Here is a 22439-nt window from a genome sequence, read left to right as displayed (position 1 = left end):
AATTACATCTTGTTTACTATTTTACCAGCTTCTGGATGGTAACTTAATGTACCTCAAAAGAAACAATATATAACAGTTTACAAACCTACAAAAAAAAATATAAAAAAAATAAAAATAAAAATAAATAAATAAGTACTTCTTTGCCACACAGTCTTTGCCCATGTAACAAAAAAAGGGCGATGTTCCGACCCCCCACAAATGTGGCCTAATAAAAACCCAATTCAATACAAACCCACACTCAGAGCCCACGCTTAGAGCTTATATATAATAAAGCCCATGCTCAGAGTCCATGCTCAGAGCTTATTTACAATAAAGCACATGCTCAGAGTCCATGCTCAGAGTTTATTTACAATAAAGCCCACGCTCAGAGCCCATGCTCATACTTAATTTATATCCTACCTACCCGCATAACGTAAAATCTATTCAATTAAACAAGTGTCTTGAACATTTGCGAGGAAGTTGTTTGACCGAATCAATCAACTTCCACAACTTCGTCAACAACTTCGTTCACATTCAAGATTCACTTCAATCAACTTCAAATCGTGTGACGGTTCTCCAACAAGTTCTCCAACTTTATCCCGCAATTGGAATATTGGAGGATGAGAAAGTAACTATCACCAATCCGACATATAAAATCCAACCTTCATCATTTTCCAGAACTACGTCATCGAGACTTGATCCCAAGCAATACATTTGGGTACGTAGGCAACTTCATACTGAAGTCCAGTCTCATCTTTCCCCAACAACCATCTCCAAAAACATTACTTCCGACCCTCAACTGATGTGTTTTGACAAATCTTGCTGAAACAGTATGTATTCGGTATAATAATAGAATGTGAAAAATCACATTAACATTAAATAGAATTTTTCTTTAAACAAAACAATTTGATCCTTACTATTAATGTAGATTACCCAAGATATTGTCTTTATGTTCAACTTCAAACTTCATTAATTGTTTTAACGAGGCATGATTTCGTTTTCTTTTGCTTTATTATTATTATTATTATTATTATTATTATATATATATATATATATATATATATATATATATTTTTTTTTTTTTTTTTTTTTTGGTTCTTTTTCTTGACAGAATTAGAGTATATATGTGTTGTGAATTCATTAGGACTTCCGTTTCTATTATTTATTCAAGTGGACTTGGGGCTATTGAATCATTAGCTATCAATGTGCATATATTATTTATTCAAGTGGATTTTGGGCTTTTGAATCGTAAATTATCAATGTAGCATACAGGCGGGCTAATTGGCTAGTTACACTAAACTACTGATCGAAGTCACTGCTTATCCTCCCATAGCAATAGCAAGACTCACGACTACTACGATGGCGTGGGAACAAGGCCATGTTCTCCTTTGCAATTCACTTTCTTGACCAAGACATCTACTTATGGTCTTGTCTTGTCATGTCCTGACCACATCTCTTTTCCCAAGTATTTCTCATAATCTGCAAACCTCCATGTCTTGAGTCTGTGAAGGTGCCATTCCTACATGAGGTAACTTTTGCACCAAGTCTCCATCTAAGATATCTTTTGAAAGACGGATATCTACATAACTACATGAAAGAAAGAAATTAGATTGCTAGCAATAAGATATCAGTTAGGAAATTAGTATCCATAGAACCAGATAAACTCACGACTGCTCAGGAACAAAATAGGATCTAGCTACAACCAGTATATACATACATATAGAATCTAGCTGTACAAAACTTTTTAACCCATTGATTTTTAGAAAAAGTTCTAGACATCAGCTTTTCTCACATATTTGGTTTCCAAATAATCAAACCATCCACCTCCACGTGATATGTTTCTTTCAACGCTTGCCAACTTATTTAGGATACATAATTGATGAATAACAATTAATTTCATACACATGGTTGTATACTTATATGTGTATGGTCCTTTTCAGATAGTAGAATCACTTTCTGAAATCCAAAATAAAAAAGCACCGAGTAGGATATGCAAATCCATGGACAAACATACACCTCCAACATGCTACTCCTCCAAATCCAACATGTCTTCAATTCACAAAACCTTAGATGCCCTACCCCCCACCCCCCACTCTGGGTCTCTTTCTCTCTCTGTCTTCATTTGTCTGCGCACATTGTTAAAACGAATGAAGAATCACTGCACATAAACCGAACAGATAATCACCGGACGAATGGAACTACATGTAAAACACACAACAAAATGATTCTCATCAATGTTTTTAAACACATTGCATAGTTACAGTAGTTTGCTAGAGATTATCTTTAACAACAAGCCTACAGGAAGACATCATATTACAGTACCATACAACATGCTAACTGTGAACAAGTTTACATTTCAAAGTTTGAGTAACACACCCAGCCAATTGTGGATCAACTTGTTTTTAATGTATCTCCATTTACCGATAACTTACTTACGCTTTACAGATCCTGTACGAAATCTACAAATATCACCTCCACATGCATGCACAAGGAGAGCAACTAAGAGATCTATGGTCGTTCTTGCATGTCCCAACGGCTGCGCTTGCAGTCCTTTAGATAGTTCACTTTCCTGCGCATCTCCTTTCTCCGTGATGCTTCTGTTTCAAAGAAAACCAAGTCTGGTTCCTCATCACTTGAGTCGCTCCCAATAAAACCGTAACATGGCTTACGTCTACAGGGAAGAAGAAGACCAACTGCTCCTTTCAAAGCGTTCGCTTCAAGTCCTCTCACTTTACCTTCACCATCATTTTCCTCATAAGCTGTCACAATCTCCCTGCACTGTGGACGGTCAGGGTCCATACATGAGATATCTTTCCATCCTTCAGCGTGTGGAAGACAGGCATCATCTGCATTGGTATTTTGCATAACCAATATTAGAGAATGTCAAATTCTAGAGAATATTCAGTATTATCTAGCACAAGGGTGGTTCATCAGAGGAGATGCAAGCTGACAGGTTTTCACTGATAACAAGTCTTAACTTTGAAATGTTTCAAACCAACTCTCTTTGTCTTTTGACGAATAAAAGAACCATAAAATCAAGTAAAAGCACAATGTACATGATGCAAGAAGAGAGCATTTACGCATTTTATTATCATTATTATTGTTATTTATAGATGAGAGCATTTACGCATTTAGATGGAAACTAACACACCAAACCAAGGTTGACATCACTTATCCCACTTAAAATTTTCCATTCCAAATCAAATACGATAAACCAAGCTCCTCCCTCCCAGGCTTCCTAGCAAGATGTTAAGGAAGGGATAAACAGAACAACAAGAATACTTGGCCTGAGGGACTAAGAAACAGGACATCTTAACCATAAAAAACATCCCAGTACTGAAGTCTCTAATATTATACAACCCATTGCAAGCTAGATACAATTCATCCACCTACAAAACTTTTCGAAGATCAAAAAGGGGGGAGGGGGGGAGGGACGATAATAATGTAATTCATTCACAATAAAGAGATTACTATCTCAATCTTCATCTTCTCCATCCCTGATGACAAATCAAATCACCACACCACAGACGCCATTTTCTTTCCAATGAAGGAGCTCAGCTGGGAAGACTTCAAGTTAAAAGTGAAGCATTATGCAGCAAAGTAGGTGTATCTTCGTTTCTCTTCTTCTTGTTTCTCTTTGATCAGTAAAGTAAGATTTTGTTGATAATCAAATCATGCATACAGTGCAATAAGATATCCACTTCCCGTGTAAGTGCAAACCCTATCATCTCCTTTAAGCTATAGGCCTAGCCATCCTTGGACAGGACTGGTTACCAGTAACATTCGAAACATAAAACACCAAAGGCTACAATCAATAACCCCAATTTTTAAAGTAGTCCCAGCTAGACTAACCTCAAAAGGATATGTTTCGTTTACACCTATTGACAGTAAATCTTCGAAGTTCCGAATGAGAGGTGTGGGTACAAATGCCACCAATGTCTAACGACACGTGGTCAACTGAAATGCACCAGAAGCACATAACTAGATTGGCCGCAGGCTATTGGAAGAGGCAAGTAACTGTTTCGGGTGCCCACATCGCGACCAGTTCTGAACGCATCCGATCAGTACTCCCACAGAAGAATCCTAATCAATTTAAAAGTCTTTTAGAGGGACAATGATTTCAACTTCTCGACTTAAAGAACTCAAGGAAGCTGAATCAAACAAAATCCTTCAGGAAAATCAACTTCTAAATAGAGTATAAGTGTTACCATAATATCAAAGAAAACTTGTATTGAAAGAACCCTTGTTGGACAAGATAACCAATTTGGGAGCCTTCTATCGATTTCTCAATTAAGAACGCATGTATCAGGTAAACGTATCAAACTATTAACATAAAGTTTGATTTGTATGTTCTTTAGTTCTTCTCAAGCATTGGAGACGCTTTGGCCAGCACATTTTGGTGGCGTCCATTGCCGGTTGTTGCAGGATTCATCAAGACATTCTCTCGATAATCATTTCCGAGGGGATTGTGAGAGGTCTTGACTCTTGAAACAAATCCCACAAGGTGATGAACAATTTTCTCTTCATTACTGAAAACATCACTCTTCTCCTTCAATATAATCCCCCCAGATGAGCAAAAAAGATATGCCCAAACAATATCTTCTGAAAGACAGCAAATCAGGGGAGTCTCACTGTCGAAAAATCTTGCACCGAGCTTGGAAATTCACCTGCTAATTGACAGAGAGCTCAATAATCTCCATACGTATCTAACCTTTGAAAAACAAAAGGCTGATGTAACCCTCTGCTATTACGCAAGATACATTGATTAGGGACACTCATGCAACTGATGTAACCCTCCACTATTACGCAAGATACAATGATTAGGGATACTCATGCAACTTTTCCATACCTTACCCTTTGTAAGAATCTATATCAAGTGATGCTCCATATTGGGAAAAACCACGCTAAGAGGAATGAACCTCAATACTTAAGCTGTCCAAAGTAAGCCTACGCTCAAGGCAACCCATGCTCACTTGCACCAAGCTGAGCATGGCACTATTACCAGTTACAACTTCAATAAAGGACGGGAAAAATTAATAATAATTGTTTTTAGTGTTTTATTAGGAATTCAGAGTTTGTGGAGAAGTTTTCAGTTCAAATGAAATTTGAACAAAGGAAGCTCATTGTAAGAGGTTTTCCATCTTCCCATGTTTTGAGATTTTAAATAAGTATTACAAACTACAGAGAACACTACAAATCGACACTATGCCAAGTATGGAGACGTTGTAGATACCGTGATCATAAGAGGTTGGTTACACACTTACACACCTAAAGTGATGAGCAGTACGGAGGAATGAGAGCCTAGGTGCTAGGCTCACTCCGGCACCAAGCTGGCGCTTACGCCTCTAGATGCATAGTCAAGTCTCCTATGTGAATGCTCCTTAGCTAGTAATATTGGATATATTACTGTATACTATGCAAGAATCTTGCTTTCTGGTCCTTAATTCCTCCTCCCAGATCCAACCTGCACCGTCAATGATTCCTAGAAGAATGCAAAGTCCTTAAATATGTCTATCTCGGGCTTCATGACTTGAAGACGACCCATAGCTACCATTTCTTTTCGAATAATCAGCGATGAAGGCTCTCTAAATTATGGCCATACCCTAAATGTTCGGACGAGAACTGTAAAGAGGGTCTGCTGAATTGCTGATGTGACCATTTTCCACCTAAAGAGATGCCTTGGTCATATTTACAATTCGTGGAGTAATTGTTCTTCCATCAACCGTTTTACCTTAAGGACCTGTAGAAGTCTTACTGTCCTAGTGATACATTATCATGAAAGCCACAGTTTTCCATTAACGACTCCAAAAACTATTAGTTTCCTCAACATGTAAGCAAGGATTCGTTCATTAGCTTTATGAGACTATAACCCCAGTCCCCCATGATAGGAATTGATGTGAATCTCCTGAACTTTGCTATCATCATCTCCCAAAAGATATTTTTTACCAAAATCAATAGTCCAAGATTTTTATCAACCTCCCAAGATTTTTCTGCCACCCCCACAGGGAAGGAGTAGAGATAAGCAATAAATTGCATGTGCCAACTAGCAAAGTTGGTAAGACCTTTGGGTGATGATACCAAAGGTCGGGGGGATCAAACCCCGCCAGCATCAATGAATTACTGATCTCAATTAAAACAGGCTTGCCAATCCAGAAAATAAACAAAATAAAATAAATATATAAATAAATAGTTATAAATGGCTACTACCCCAGAAGATGGAGGACAGATATATACCAGTAAAGAGTCAATATAACAAAGAAGAAAGTACACATCGAAATATTGATTACCTCTAACATCATAAGCATCAGAGATCCCCGCATCATCACGAGTGTTAGACGGCCCAGCACCATCAGAAGAAGAATCTTTGTCTTCCTCATTATACTGAAATTACAGACGACACACCAAAAATAGCTATTTGTAAATTATCACTAGAAGAAAAAAATTCCTAACAATGTCGAACAAAATGAAGATACAGTCAGCAATTTTACTTGCCACAACACCAACATTAAAAGTATCACTTGGCTCCCAAAAATTGTAATCTAAAGACTTCTTTGATATTGATCACTTTAAGGATGTAGAATTAAAAACAAATTATTATTAGGTTAAGTGGTCAGAATATTGTCAACAACCTACTGACCTAGGCATCTTTATCCAATAATGAAGAGCCGTGTAGTAGCCCCTTAATTTCACGGCTCCATGGGTCTTTTTGAAATTATGACGCGGACCATCCAAGTAACCAATGAAGCACGGACACTGACACGCGACACGGATACGACACGGACACAGCATAATTCAAAAAAGTAGGACACGGATACGTCATGGACACGGCATATATATATATATATATATATATATATAATTCTTTTTAACGTGTAAATATATATATAGGAGGGATAGAGCCACATTCTTATGTGCACATCATAGCCATATGCCCATATATATATATAATTGATATTTAACATTCTCCACCAAATTTTAATCAAAATATGAACACTAGTTTTGAACATGTCCAACTCTAAAGTATTAAACAACAACATGCATGCCCATGCCTAATAATGCAAATTAATGGTAACGAAAGAAATAACAATTACAGAAGATTTGTAACAAATATATATAAAAAGGACTTGGCAATCATCAAGCGCAGTCATGCATTGTGCATCATTTTTCTTATTTCAAGAGTGAAATAAAACCCCTACCCAAGTTGTGTCTTCTTTTAAGTATTTTAATCACTTTTAAAAAAATAGGAATAAAATGTAGAAGTGTCCCCTTGTGTCCCTAGCGTGTCCACGGAGTGTCGGAAATTCTAAAAATTAATTAATAAATCCGACACTCCAAATCGAGTATCGGACACATGTCGGGGAGTGTCGGTGTCCGATATGTGTCCGACACGGATACGTTGCCCATAGAGGAGTGTCCGTGCTTCATAGCAAGTAACCAACACCATAAATACACTCCTGAAGTCAACAAAACCAGCTAGGTCATTACGGACTAGAGGCCTGGGCGCCCACTAATTACTAACAATGGCTGAAAATTTTCTACCCATTTGTTTTTCTATTCTTTCAATAAGGATCAACAATGTGTGTTTTGAGGTGTTTTATTTATATATAGGAAAAAAAATAATCTCATTTAGAGTGAGGAAGGATTTTGAACCCAATTTCATACTGAAACTGAGTTAGGACTCAACTGAAAAGATTCCAGTGCAAAATGTTTCACAAGACCTCATATATGTACTACAAAAGTTCTTTATTTATTTATTTTCTTCTTCTTTATAGATATACACTAGAGTTATAAGCTCTTAAAATCCGTCATCCAATAGGATGCTGACCATATCTTAATTAATTTTAGCAGTGGAAAAATAAAGGAAGACAGAAGTCTTTATAGAGTTATTAGACCTAAAGAGACAGCCAAAGTAAATCAAACAATCATACCCATTTGTATGAACCTAAAATCTAAGAAATTGTGAAAGCTAAGGAAAGATGAATCCCAAGGAAAAGAAGCAATATGCTAGATAGACGAAGGTGACTTTAGCAAGTCACCCACACCAGCTTAAAGGCAGTAAAGATGAGTGAAAATCGAAGAATAAAAAGCAGTGATAACAACTTTAGGGTATTACTTGCTTAAACCAACAAGCTTTGCATGTGCCCCGGCTCACAGCTTTCCAACAAGTTCTCTTTTAGCTCCACAACAATTACTTGCAAGATCGTAAGATTTTTTCTAGTGCATATTCCATTATATTGGATAGTGTTACCTCATGGACAATACAAGTGAAAATCGTTGCATTAAGATTTTTTTTTTCAAACATATGCATACCACAAGATGAATGGGAATAATAAATTTTATGTATATATAATAAAGGAGAAATCAACAGTCAGCTAATAAAGCTCAACATCATTCTAATACAACTAAGTTAATAGGTCTGTCCTCTCCTCAAATCTCAAATCCAGATAAAGCTTATTAAAACAAGTAGTAAAATATGAACCACTCCTCCCCCAATGTTTCTACATTCTTAACCTCCCCAGAAGCTTGAATACGATCTCCACCACTTTAAGTTATCTCCTCACTTGGTTTGTTCCTCATCATCCTTGTCAATTATCCCACCCCACAATATCAACATAAAATAAAGTTTAAGTGGAGATTGAAAAGGATTAAATTCAGAGGATTCTTGGGATGGATGGTGATTTTCATGAGTCCAATGCACTTATGTTCTTAGGCAAGAAAAGAGAAAAAGAAAATATAAAGCAGAAATTAGATGCGTACATGAAGAGAAACATGCGACAATGTTGGAAGTTTTTTGAAGCTAGGCATAGCTTGACACTCTTATCTTTTCTCTGGGTACACAATGCATGCCCGGCAGTGTGCTAAAGGGGATGGGTAAAGACCTATGCAAGGACTTAACACAGTACCTTAAGGAACACTCTGGGGTAAAAGGTTGTGAAGCCTGTGACTTCATTTTCGAGCATAGATGTAAGGCAAAATCAGAATACTCATATTCTTTTAAGTTATCTAAACCTATAAAGTAATAAGAAAACTAACCCTACTAGGACCCAAATAAACCGATTAATTTTACTTAAAAAACCTAAAGCAAGATGTAGTGATTACAGAACTGAAACTACACTCACAACCACTACAATTTTCGTTTAGAAATTCAAAGATATGTATATTTTCCAAACTCTTACCCGCTTCAAAAGTAACTTCCGTTTAGATTGAGAAATGACAGTCAATGCAAGCAAAACCAAATAATTTAACCCTACGCTCATTTGCAAGTACAAGTTATTGAGCAGAAGTATAAGACAGGATATGATTGTTTACCGTGAGCAATTTCAGTTCTTCTTCCTGATCATCCAGAAGTGTTTCAACAACAACCTTGTAGTTGTCATCCTCAATAAAAACCCATTCTCCATCATAAACCTACAAAAGGAGACATAAGAAAAACAAAAAAATAATAATAAAATAATCCTTGTATCATTGAGGTTGTCAAATAACAGGTTACAGCATTCCAAGTCATTTCAGAGTGAAAACGTACCTTCAAAAGTTTATTCACCGTGCGTCGTATTAAAGGGGTTTCATATCCCAAACAGCTTACTTTAGCTATGGCAGCATCAATACGCATATTACCTGCCTGCAATGATATTTTCCAAAAGATATGGAGAAGAAAAATGTTCAATAATAACCCGAGAAGATGTACTAACCTTCCTTGGTCTACCTCTAGGTGCCATCGGCAGATACTAGTATACCTACAACGACATTCAAGAAAGCAACAAAGTGTTAATACAAATACCGTTAAGCTAAATACCCAAAATTTACTTGTCTATTTAACAAACACCAGAAGTTGATCCATCACTATTCTACCTATACATTTGATCCCTTGTCTCTCTACTCAGTCCCATTTTCTCCAAACATAACAGAACTAGTAATCCACACAAAAAATAAAGAAACTTTGAAACCATAAATGCTAATTCACCAAATTCTTGAAAGTTAAAACTTACATACAAAAGTAAAAATGTATGTAATCAAAATGTAAATTAACAAAACCACAAAAGAACCATTATTTTCTAGTACTCATGCTAAGAAGAAATAATGATGAAGGCAAAAGAATGATTCTTGCCAAAGTCTAGAAACCACCAACTCTATAGAACCAAACACTTCACTTAGTTCAAATTGTTGGTAAAGCCTAAAAACAGCAAAAACAACAAATGCTCAACTTTAAAAAAAAAAAAAAAAAAAAAAACAACAACAACATGATTTAACTACCATACTCAACAAACCATGCCCAAGAAACAAAACCCAAAGCTTAAACAGTTAAACCATATAACAGAATTTTTTTTTTCAAAAAGAAAAGAAACAAGAGAGAGTAAAGTTGTTACCTTTTACAATGTGATGTGTGTTTTGGGCTTTTGGCACATATAGAGAGAGAGAAAACAAAGTTTTGAAATGTTTTTGTTTTTGTTAGAAAACAGAGGAGAGAAAGATTGCAGGACCTGCTGTGCCGTGAAGTAATGTAAGTCTTAGAAATAGTCAACGTAAGGGTGCACATTCGCCTGAACATTAGTGTGACACGTACTTCGAGGCACAATGAGTGGTTAGTGATGAGTCCTCATATGGCTAGTCGTGAGGTTCTCTGTTTAATTCTTAGGCTAAGAAGAGATGAAACGTCGTTTCCAAGCTTTGTCTTTTTACCTCAAATGGCAAACGTAAGATGTCTTAAATTTATGGCAGCGGATTGGCACCCCATAAATGGGACTAGCACCCAATTTAAGGATACTAGCACCTTCTATTAAATAAACAAAAAACACTAACAAAAAACACTAACAGCAAGTATCTGCTGCGGGATCGCACAATCCAAAGCATCGGGTTGCCGCGAGATTTCATATCCCACGGAAGGTGGCTGTCGTGGGTCTTTTTTTTTAAAAAAAAAATTTAATAGCTACCATAAAAAACAGTTAGTTGCTGCGAGATGATTTTGTTTACTAAAATGGAGTCTTTACTTGTGTTAATTATCAAAACTCTTCTTCATTAATTTGATCACAAAATTTTCTTATAGCATATGAAAATATTTGTCGCGAGATAGCAAAATTATGGCTCGATTGTATATTTTTTTTGTCATGGTTTTGGTATTGTTCTTAGAGTGTATAAAAAAAATTTAAAGAAGAAAATAAGGTATTCATATGTCGTGTGTGTTCAATACACAAAATTTGAAGTAAAAAAAAAAACAAAAAACACAAAAAAAAATATGCCGCGGCAACTACCTGCCGTGGGATATGCGATCTTGCGGCAACCCGATGCTGTGGATTGTGTAATCTCGCGGCAGTTGCCTGCCGTGGGATATGAGATCTCGCGACAACTGCCTGCCATAGAACTATAGACATGTAGGGTGTAAAAAGACATATAAAAAATAACCATTATTGTTTTACTTTTTGTCAAAGGGGTACTAGTCCCATTTATCGGGGTGCCAATACCGCGCCCCTAAATTTATTCAAAGAAACAAGGTAGTCGATTATTTGAATGGGATGTTGAAAGTTTCTTCAATAAGGCAGTTGTTATCCTACAATTAAATCTGAAATACGTGTCCAATGGGCTCTTTGCTCTAAAGAACATTCCCAATAAAATTGTGTATTTGTTACCCACTTTACAACTTTACATAAAGAAAAGCACCAATAAAGTACATAAGAGCATCTCTAGGTGGTAGTATAACATATCTTTTTCTTCATATTTGAAGAAAAAGTTCGGAATATCTCGGAATTCCATCTCTAGGTGGCCTCATTCACGGTTGTATCACATGTTTGTTCGCATTCTTGTTCGCAAATTTGGCAACTTGGATGCGGATGCGGAGCGACAATAGTAATGTCGCGCGCCATTACAAATGTTGTCCGACTTTCTTTTGACTTTGACCACTACTAATGCACGCCACTACTACTGGCGCGCGCTATTGCCAATGGCACGTGCTCCAATGGAAAAAAAAACGGGCAAAAAACGGCCGGATTTCTACCTCCTATATCTTCACTCATCTCCTTTTTCATTTTACATACACTCAACTCAAACATTTTTATCAAACAACTTAACCATTTCACATCAATCCTTAACAAACAACACACACATTGCCAAAAAATGGATCATGAAATGTATAAGATGTTTCCCCTTCAATCTTCATCTTCATCTTCATCGTCGTCTTCTTCTTCATCTTCTTCAGCAGAAGACTCAGTAGATAGTCTTTATGAAGAATTTGTTAACGTCATTCCCCTTATGAAACACCATTTGGCTGTACTTGCACAAGCACAAGTACATGCTCCGAAGGCACCACATGGTGGTTCAAAGAAGGGTCGAAAAGTGAAACATATAAACTATACTCTGACTTTGGAAATTTTGAAGGCCAACTACTTCGTCGATCGTCCTGTCTTTCCGATAGAAGATTTCAAATGGCGCTTTCGTATGAAAAAATCTTTATTTCTTCACATCTTCAACGATGTTCAGACTCATTTTAAGTACTTTCAGCCTAAATTTAACAATGTTGGTAAACCTGGTATAGATCCTCTGATCAAGGTGGCTGTAGCTTTGCGTATTCTTGGTTATGGTACGGTGGCTGATCAACTTGACGATCAATTATACATTTCCGAGCAAACTGGAAACCAGGTGTTGAGGCATTTCTGTGATGCAATTATCAAATTGTACGGTTCAGTCTACTTGCGAAGGCCAAATATTGCAGATACAGAACGCTTGTTTGCACATTCTGCTATACATGGATGGCCGGGTATGTTGGGAAGCATTAGGTATGACATAATTGTCCAACTGGATGGCAAGGTGCTTAAAGTGGTCGTTCTGAAAAACCATCTGTTATTCTCGAAGTTGTTGCAACCGAATACCTGTGGATATGACATTCTTTCTTTGGGATGCCAGGGTCACACAATGACATCAACGTGTTGGACAACTCGTCAGTATTTGAGCACGTGATCAATGATACTTCTCCACCTATTTATTTTGATGTAAATTAGCATAGCTATAATATGGGTTATTATTTAGCTGATGGTATCTATCCTGACTATGCGGCATTTATACAAACAATTTCAAACCCTAATGCTCTAAAGACGAAGTGGTTCACAACAATGCAAGAAGCTGCAAGAAAAAATATTGAAAGAGTTTTTGGGGTTTTGCAAGCTAAATTTGGGATTTTAGCAAAACCTTGCAAATTATGGCATGTGGAGACAATGTGTACTGTTATGAGAGTATGTATCATACTGTACAATATGATAATCGGAGCTAAGAATAAAAATTATGAAATAAGGAAGTCCATTCCTGATCCAGAAGGGCAACCACAGATTCCACCTACTCGGGAACACTACATTGAGGGGACTCTACGAGTTCAATCAAAGATTATGCATGATAGACTTAAAAACGACCTTGTCGAGCATCTATGGAGCATTAGGGGTGACCGACATTGATTGTTGTAATTTAATTTCGTAGATGCATTTTTATTTTTAATCATCAATAAACAATGTTAATCAATTTCTATTTGATATATATATATATATATATATATATATATATATATATATATATATATATATATATATATATATATAAAAAATTTAAACTAATATATATTTATATAAAATTAAAGTTTATTCATATTAAAAAAAATTATATAATCATAGAAAATAAAATAATTAACATTAACCACTCACATTGCAACACTCTAACCACTCTTAACCTTTTCTATTACAGCACCTAACCACTCACATTTTCCACACACTAACACTTCAATAGATCAAGACATTTTCCTTCAAGGTTTGCAAACTTTTTCAGCTCTTTAACACTATCACAACCATTTGGGCATGATACCTGTGCATAGGGGCAATACATATACCAATGATCATCCTCGCCACAAACACGTTCATATCAACAAACTGTCTCCATATATATATATTCCATACCAGGACATATATCATACATGCATTTCAAAAATCTTACTTCTTCACCATCTTCGTTACAACTTCTATGTATGAGTATATAACCTTGACAATGTGGTGCTTTAGGACACATTTTGTTCATATACTTGCATGACAACGCAAGAGTGTATGAGTATACACTCTTGATCGAGTGTATCAAAATAACAAGATTGTTGAGTTGATTCAGAACGTCGGTATGTTGGCTAGTTTTTTACAATGATAAAGAAGAAGTCATAGTTGTGGAGATAGTTTTGGAGTATTGGGTGAGAATGAAGCAATTTCTTGAAATTCCGGTTCGATAGCACGCGCCTTTAGTATTGGCGCGTATGGTGGCCCCTACAATGAATTTTGCGGTCGAAGAGGAGTTGGTCGAAATTTGCGACCACCTAGAGTTGGTCGAAATTTGCGACCGGCTTCTCCAAACTTTTTCATCAAATATAAAGAGTATGCTACCACCACCTAGAGATACTCTAAAAACAGAAAAGGCATTGCAGTATCATTTGCCTCGCAGAAATAGCATGCACCAACTACCGAAGGGAATAACTTCAGAGGCGGAACAACTGTATGTTCCTATGATCGTCCCTTAATACTCTTGATTGGCAATTTTCGCTGGTAAGAGCATTTCCAATGCAAGTCATTATGAAGAGAAATTGAGAGTTTTCATCTTTGAATACTAAAAAATCTTTGCCCAATGCAAGATTGACAAAGTCAGTGACTTGTAACTAAGTCACAACAATGATAGCACTTGTTACTGAGATTTTCACTAAGTTGTGAGCTTTGGACGGAATGTTTTATTCCGTGTTGTGTGTGTGTGTTTTTTTTTTAATTTTTTCAGTTTTTTTTTTCCGGACGGAATGAAACATTCTGTTTCGACCGAGCTCGCGTGTTTTTTAGATTTTTTTTTTCAGTTTTTTTTGTTAACTTTTTTTTCGATTTTTTTTTTAACAGACCGATGTTTCATTCCGTTCGACGCGTTTTTTCGATTTTTACATTCAGACAGAATCAAACATTCCGTCGGAGGTTTAAAATCACTTCTGCATTGGGCAACCTTTTCTTGTTTTTCACCACAAAAATAGTAAATAGGAAAAATAGTCATACATGAAGGTGAAAAAAAATTGCTTGCATTGGAAATGCTCTAATCGTGCCCAATATCTCAACGATAACGATGTGCAGCACTCTTGCAACAATATCAAATTATTTAAGGCTACTGAGCTGGCCACTGAGTTTATGAAAAACTATTCAATGCATATGGGTAAGTGTGAAAATGTGAAATTCTTCTAAAAAACTACTCATTGGATCTGAATGTAAAACACACAAAATGGCTACTTTCATCAATTTTCACAAGAAGTTGCGGAGATAAAAAAATTGTGCGAGGAAATAATCTATTTCCATCAAAACAGTGCTGAGATAAAAACATTGTGAGGAATTGAAGCATTCTAAGCCTACAGCAACATATCACACTACATTACCATACATATGCTAACTGACAGGTTTTTTCTACTGTAACAAGTTAACAGACACAACTTACATAAGTTACATTTCAAAGTTTCAGTAACAAACTGAGTCAATTGGTGGGTTTGGGTCACGAACTGGTTATATCCTGCACATCCATGCACAAGGAGAGCGGCAGAGAGATCTATAATGGTTCTCGCATGTCCCATCGGCTTTTGCGACTTTTTGCATACCCTACTTTCCGGGTCATCTCCTTTCTCCGTGATGCTTCTGTTTCAAAAAATACTAAGCCCTCTTCATTATCACTTGAATCACCCCTAATCCACCCGTAACACGGCTTACGTCTACGGGGTGGAAGAAGATCAACTGGTCCTTGCAATTCATTCTCTTCAAGCCTTCCCACTCCATTTTCTTGACCATCATTAGTCTTACAAGCTGTCACAATCTCCATGTCTTGTGGACAGTCATGATCCATACATGAAATATCTTTCCATTCTTCAGCGGGTGGAAGACAAGTGACATCTGCATCAGGAATTACATAACCAAAAGAAGAGAACGTCAAATTCTAGATGATATATAATATTACAGTATCATCTAGCACACGGGTGGTTCATCAGTGCATAAGCAAGCAGAAATGTTTTTCGCTCTATGACAAAAAGTCTCATTTATGGAATTTCGAAAACCCAGCTCTCTTAAAGAAAAACAAAGACAATCAACTAATGGTGTTGAGGGTCCTCCATCCCAGCAAGATGTTAACATGGAACAACAAGAAAGCTTGCATGAGTAGCTATAACCATCGTAAAGAATCCCCAGCATTGTAGTCTTTAAACATAATACAACCCAAGACCAACTGAATACAATATTCCTTCACATTCAAGACAAACTATCTATATTGTGATCCATTTTAATGACCAGTAGCATTGCCACACACCACACTCAAGAAGCTATTTTCTTTTCTAGGAAGGAGATCATTTTTGTGAATTCCTGTGAAGTATTAGCACCAGAGTAGCCTCTCTCTTTTTTCTTCCTCTTCTAGTTTTCTTCCTTTTTGCCTAGATATATTAGCATCAGACTCAAGCTATTCATTTGGTCAGTGACAAACCGCCCACAAAAGAGAGCAAATACAAGCATCCATTTAGCAAGATAACAAAAGGATCATCTAGTATACAAAACAACGAAGGCTACATCAAAGAATCCCAGTTTCCAAAGAAGTCCCTACTAGACTAGCTCAAAAGGACATGTTTCCTTAAACCAATTGAAGAGAATATCTCTGATGTTGTCCACGAAATACGTGGGCACATTTTCTCGTCAAGTGCCTTATGGACACGTGGCCAACAGGAATGCACCAGAAGCCCGTCATCAGATTGGCAACGCAATATTGGATCAGGAAAGTAACAGATTCGCGTGCCTGGCATATGCGGTCAAAGCATAATTCAGTGGTTGTGACCAGTTCAGAACTCGGATCAATCTCTCACAGAAAACTTCTAAAGCATTCAGAAGTCTTTTTGAAGGATAATGACCAATTTCCAAATTGGAGTATACATCTATTGAGGTAAAAGTCCATAAACTGAAGAAGGAAACTGAATCAAACGATATCCATCATGTATATCAACTTCTAAATCGAGGAAAGAGATTACCAGAATTGGAAGCAAGACTCATATCAAAAGAACTCTAACTTGGACAAAAAGCCTAATTTGAGCCTCTATCAACTCATATATCAAGAAGGCATGTATAAGGTAATGTTAGTGATACATTCTCATGAGATCCATACTTTACCATTTTCTACTCCAAAAACTATTAGTTTGTGCTTCACATTTTCATAACACGTGGTCAGCCAGGACTCATTCATAACCTCTACAAGTTTGCAACCCTCCTGGGTAGGATGACAGATTTCGTGCTGCTTGATATGAATCTTCCTAATTTTGGGTACCATTGCTTCCCAAAAGAAATCTTTTAATCAACCTCCCAATAGTTTTTTTTTTTTCCCATTCACCACATGAATGGACTATGGAGTACCTTCTTGCAAGGTCAATATTCCACTTCTCAACCAGAAAGAACTTTCACAATGTCGCTTATTTTCCAAGGATGTTTAGAAGGAATATCACAAAAAGATTAAAAGAGGTTTTAGCAATGTTAGGTCACTGTCATCCTTTATATAAATTGGAAAAGGACACACACACAAATGCACACACACTCCTCTAATTATGCAATGGCTACCCAAGCAGAGCATTCCAATTCCCCCAGAAGATGCAGAAAGATATTTAGCAATAGAGGCAATATAATGAAGAAGAAAGTACTTATCAAAATACTTATTACCTCTACCAGCATGAGCATCAGAGGGATCAGTATCATCATGATCATTAGAGTCTTCATTGTCCTTATTATTCTGCAATTACACAGTAGACCAAAAATAGCTGTTTGTTAGCCCTACTATAAATTAGTGCCAACCAAAATGGATATACAGTCTTACTTGCCACAAAACCAACGGCTCCCAAAATATATAATAACAAGTATTCAAAAATGATCAAAGGAGGTTGGTTTAAGAAAACTTATTATCAGGTTAAGTGGTCAGAATAGCGTCAACACTCTAGTTGTTACTTGTTAACAAAAGAAAAAAGGTAAAGGGTTATAAAAGTTTCATATATGCTCTCCTGTAATATATAATACAAATAAAACTTAGGGGCCAAATTCGACTGTATATACATATATAATAAGATTCACCAAATGAGAATCTTTTGGAGCATTTATTTTCCCAATTAGACAGAAAAAAAAAAAGATATTTCACAAAGAAACTGAATCAGGGACTCGACTGAAAAGACCCAGTGCAAAATGTTTCACATGGAATTTGCATATGTACTACGTGGGAGTCATTAGCTCTTAAAATAGCTCATACAAAAGGATCCCGATTAAATACTAATTCATCTTCAAATAGCAGGAAAATAAGGAAGGTGAAAGAGTTTTTATAGAGATGTAAGGCCCCTAAAGAGACTTAAACGTATAAGAAAATTGTAAAACACAACCAAAGAGAACGAGGTAAATTGAAAAATACAGCGCAAGTGAGGGAATTTAAAATGTCCTTGCTCAAGACCAATGCACTTTGCAGTTTGCATGTGCCTCTCCTCAAAATTTTCAACTAGTTCTCTTCCCTGTCTCTACAAAACTTACTTGCAAGTTTGTACATTTGTTTCATCTTGTAAGCATATATTCCAATGAATTGGTTAATGTTACTCCATATCGACGTTGTAACTGAAAATTGTCTTGCTAAGAAATTTTGTTCTAACATATGCATAGCCCCAGCTGAACTCAATTAACAAATTCAATAAACATAAAACAAATAATAAAGAGAAAAACAAATGTCTGATATCAAAGGGTCAGCACCAATCTAATAGGTCCTATGCTCCTCCTTAGCTTATTCCTCATCTTCCGTATCAATTAACCCATCAATTAACCCATCCCACGAGCAAAATAAAACGAAGTTTAAGATTAAAAGAGAGAAAACAGAGAATTCTCAGGATGGTGGGTGATTTTTAGGAGTCATATGCACTGCTGTTCTTAGACAAGAAAATAAGAGGATAAAGTTTGAAGCAGTTATTGAATCAGTATGCAAACAGAAAGATGTGAAAATTTTGGAAATTGTTTCAACTAAATCTTAAAAGACATGGCTTAACACTCTTATCTTGTTTCTAGGCACACAATACAAATTTGACTTTGTGCTAAATGGGAAGGAAGAAGGCGTATCAGACAGTACCTAAAGTTGCATAGTGCATCGAGGAATACTTCTAGGTACAGCCATTTTGTGCAAGGTCTGTCTTTTTTTATGGGGGGGAGGGAAATGTTTATGAGATATCATAGAGTATTCCCTTTGTACTATCATAGTATCTCCCCTTCCTAATTGGTATACTCACATGAATCCCTATATACATAAAATCGATAACTTCAGAAAACAACACATTTTGTTCTTACAAGGAACAATAAAATGGTGTAGTCTATTCACTAAAATGCTAGAAAATCCGGACCGAAAAAAAAGTAAACTTCCAACTAAACCAAAGAATTGTAAAGCCTGTGAATCCTTTTTAGAGCACAGATGCAAGCTAAATCAGAATATTGCCATTCTGGTTTTTTTATAAGAGAAAAATCCAATTTTCTTATAAGAGAAAATTCAAATTCTTATAAATAATCAAAACCAATAAAGTAATAGGAAAAGTAATTAAGTAGAATCCAAATTAACCAATTACTTATTTTACTGATAAGACCTAAAGTAAGATACAGCGATTACAGAATTGAAACTTTACCCACTACCACTACAATTTTCTCTTATAAATTTGCATACGCTTCTAAAACCAAGTTTCATATAGATTTGGAAACGAGGTGAATGCAAGCAAAACCAATTAATTTAAGCGTAGGATTATTGATGTCTACAAGTGATCTATTAGAAGGATAAGAAAAAATATGACTGATTACCGTGATCATTTTTTGTTCTTGTTCCTGCTCTTCTAGAATTGCCTCAATAAGAATAATGTAAGGTCCCTGCTCAATAATTTCCCAGTGTCCCTGATAAATCTACAAAAGGAAATCAAAAAAGAAGAAGAACCAATTAATCCTTGTAACACTAAGGCTACCAAAAATAGTCTTACAACATTCAAAGTCACTTTCAAGTGAAAACATACCTCCAAAAGTTCATTCACCTTGCGTCGTATTAAAGGAATGTCATATCCCATAGGGTGTAGTGCATCTATGGCAGCATCCATCCGCGCTTGACCTATCTGCAATGATATTTTCCAAAACACATGGGAAGATAAAAAATCAAAACTAAGAACCTGAGAAGATGTACCAAAAATTACAAAAAATTAAAAATTAAAATTAAAACTAATAATAATAATAAATAAATCAAAAGTACAAACCTTTCTTGGTCTCCCTCTACGCACCATTGGCAGATATAAGTTCAGACCTGAACGACCGAATACAAGTTCAGACCTGTAAAAACATTCCAAGCAAACACCACACTGTAAGCAAAAGAAAGACACAAATGGAGCCCAACTAATCCAAACCCCTCAACCCTCTCTCTCTCTCTCTCCCGACACTCAACTGATCATAAGCATTTTCAAGCTTAACAAGTATAAAACAGTAAAAAAAAGGTGGAAGGTGGAATGAGAAATGAAAATCACGGCCCATTAAAACAAGTTTAAGATAAGTGATTTTTTTTCCAAAAAAAACACACCACAAATTCCACTTCATTTATAAGCACAAGAAGAAGTAAAACCTATAAACCCCATAAACACAAACAACTGGAAAGCATGATACTACACAAACAAGCATTAAACACATCGAATAAGCAGACACCATGAAGAAAAACAAAAGAAAAGAGAAAATCACAGCCCATTACGCACAATGCAATCTATTAAAAATCAATCCCCCAAAAACCCCTCTTTGTTTGTCATAATAAATCTAAGCAACTCAAAAAGTGAAACCGTCATATCATACACTCAAGTAACAAATAAGTAAACTCCACAGTCATAAACAAAGAAAACCCAAACCACATTCCCAAACACAAATACTTCTTCTTTTACTCCAACTAATGCAACAGATATAACAGCAAAACCCAACTCTAAAAAATACATGTTCTCTATAAAATAAAACATGTCCTCCAAGAACCCAAAACCTAGGGGTGACTTCGGATCGGATCGGATTAACCTCCTTCGGAATTTTTCCAAATTTTTTTCGGAACCTAAGATGCTAGCCAAATCCGATCCAATTTTTTTTCGGATTCAAAATATATTTCCAATTTCGGAACTTTCGGAAATTTCGGAATAAGTCGGAAATTTCGGAATACTTGGTAAATTTTCAAAGATCTCTTTACTTTCAATTATTTTTGGAATATCATACCAACGTTCATCATTTGTAGGGAGAAAACCACGTCCACAACACCAATGTACCAACAACAATACGCGACTTGTTTAACCGAGAAAAACCCATTTTCATTCAAACAAGTGATCCAAGAAAAACGAAAAAAGAACACAGAGCCACCAATAACAAGCATTGCGTTCTCGTTGAGGTCCGGGTATTTGTAATGTTTCAATCTTTTTTTAGGTGTGTGGAAATTGAAGCGTGTGAAGTGTCTGATAAATAATGGATTATGGTCTTGGACTCTAAGTAGCTTTACATAATATTCTATCTATTGGAATTTGGCTTTTGGATTGGTCTAGAAGTCATTGTATGGCTCAATGACATTTTTTTTCATATCATTGTTGTTATGGCAGAGGTGTAATGACAGTAGAGTGGTCCAATTCAAGTTGGGAAGTAGCAGCTAGGTTATGTTTTTGTTTTGTTTTTGGAAGTAAAAAACTAGAAAATGAATGAACGGTCGAGATCTAATCAAGTGGATAGTGAGAGAAGTATATATTTTCTGAATAAATTGGCAATAATATCGGAAATTTCGGAATTTTCGGATCGGATCGGATTTTAGAATTATATCCAAATCCGATCCAATTTTTTTTCGGAATTTTCGGAAATCGGAAAATCGGAAAATCGGCCCATAAAAACTACACCCAAAGCCAGACCAATTTCGGGTCGGATTTCGGAAAAATCGGAAATTCGGCAAAAAGAGACACCCCTACCAAAACCACATTCTGCAGAAACCCCAAAGCTTAAACCCTTAACACAGATTCTTGAAAAAGTTCTTACCTTTGCAATGTTGCGTGCGTTTTTTTTTTTGCACCAAGAGAGCAAGAAGAGAAAAGACTCAAAGAGAACAAGTCTGAAATGTTTTCTCCTGCTGCTGCTGCTGCTGCTGCTTTTGAGGTGTTAGAAGAAAAAAAACAGGTGTAATGCCCAGTTTGCTTCTCCTCCAAATGCATGACAGTGTCCAACCAATATCTCTAGTACAGCTCAGTTTTTAAACAAAATTATAAGGGATTAAGTGGTGGACTTTATTTTCCTATTGTTAGATTTTCTTAATATTAAAATCCTACCATTTAGGAGACAATCTAGAAATTCGAGCAGTCATGGTTAGAATAAGGGTGTGTTTGTTAAACTTTAACTTGTGGAAAGGAAAGGAAATAAAATGGGTGG

General features: G+C 36.1%; 3 protein-coding genes across 9 annotated transcripts; 1 reads left to right on the top strand and 2 right to left on the bottom strand.

Moving 5' to 3' along the window:
* Positions 1-2186: 2186 nt before the first annotated feature.
* Positions 2187-10682, bottom strand: LOC147489560 (uncharacterized). Of its 4 annotated transcripts, XM_086570754.1 has the most exons (6): positions 10344-10486; positions 9669-9713; positions 9503-9598; positions 9289-9387; positions 6267-6360; positions 2187-2825 (listed from the first exon to the last, which is right to left on the bottom strand). In XM_086570754.1, the coding sequence occupies exons 2-6, from the start codon at positions 9693-9695 to the stop codon at positions 2488-2490; spliced, it is 654 nt and encodes a 217-aa protein (XP_086426880.1). In that variant the 5' UTR covers positions 9696-9713; positions 10344-10486; the 3' UTR covers positions 2187-2487. The 4 variants fall into 4 exon arrangements, with proteins under 4 accessions (XP_086426880.1, XP_086426879.1, XP_086426877.1 ...); XM_086570753.1 differs by having other exon boundaries at positions 9503-9713; positions 10458-10682; XM_086570751.1 differs by having other exon boundaries at positions 9503-9713; positions 10344-10528.
* Positions 10683-12219: 1537 nt separating this feature from the next.
* On the top strand, positions 12220-12924 carry LOC147489559 (uncharacterized). The gene has a single exon (XM_086574680.1). It carries the CDS (start codon positions 12220-12222, stop codon positions 12922-12924), a length of 705 nt encoding a protein of 234 aa, XP_086430806.1.
* A 2302-nt stretch (positions 12925-15226) lies between these two features.
* On the bottom strand, positions 15227-22393 carry LOC147489558 (uncharacterized). 4 transcript variants are annotated; one of them, XM_086570747.1, is made up of 6 exons: positions 22053-22393; positions 20273-20345; positions 20039-20134; positions 19833-19931; positions 17688-17757; positions 15227-15893 (listed from the first exon to the last, which is right to left on the bottom strand). In XM_086570747.1, exons 1-6 carry the CDS (start codon positions 22223-22225, stop codon positions 15556-15558), a joined length of 849 nt encoding a protein of 282 aa, XP_086426873.1. In that variant the 5' UTR covers positions 22226-22393; the 3' UTR covers positions 15227-15555. The 4 variants fall into 4 exon arrangements, with proteins under 4 accessions (XP_086426873.1, XP_086426876.1, XP_086426875.1 ...); XM_086570750.1 differs by lacking the exon at positions 22053-22393 and adding an exon at positions 21031-21114; XM_086570749.1 differs by lacking the exon at positions 22053-22393 and adding an exon at positions 20988-21107.
* Positions 22394-22439: the final 46 nt, after the last annotated feature.

This window comes from Coptis chinensis, chromosome 7, assembly GCF_015680905.1.
Source record: "Coptis chinensis isolate HL-2020 chromosome 7, ASM1568090v1, whole genome shotgun sequence".
Classification (NCBI taxonomy): Eukaryota; Viridiplantae; Streptophyta; class Magnoliopsida; order Ranunculales; family Ranunculaceae; genus Coptis; species Coptis chinensis.
The sequence above is the reverse complement of the archived record's forward strand: the minus strand, read 5'-3'. Positions and strand labels throughout refer to the sequence as shown.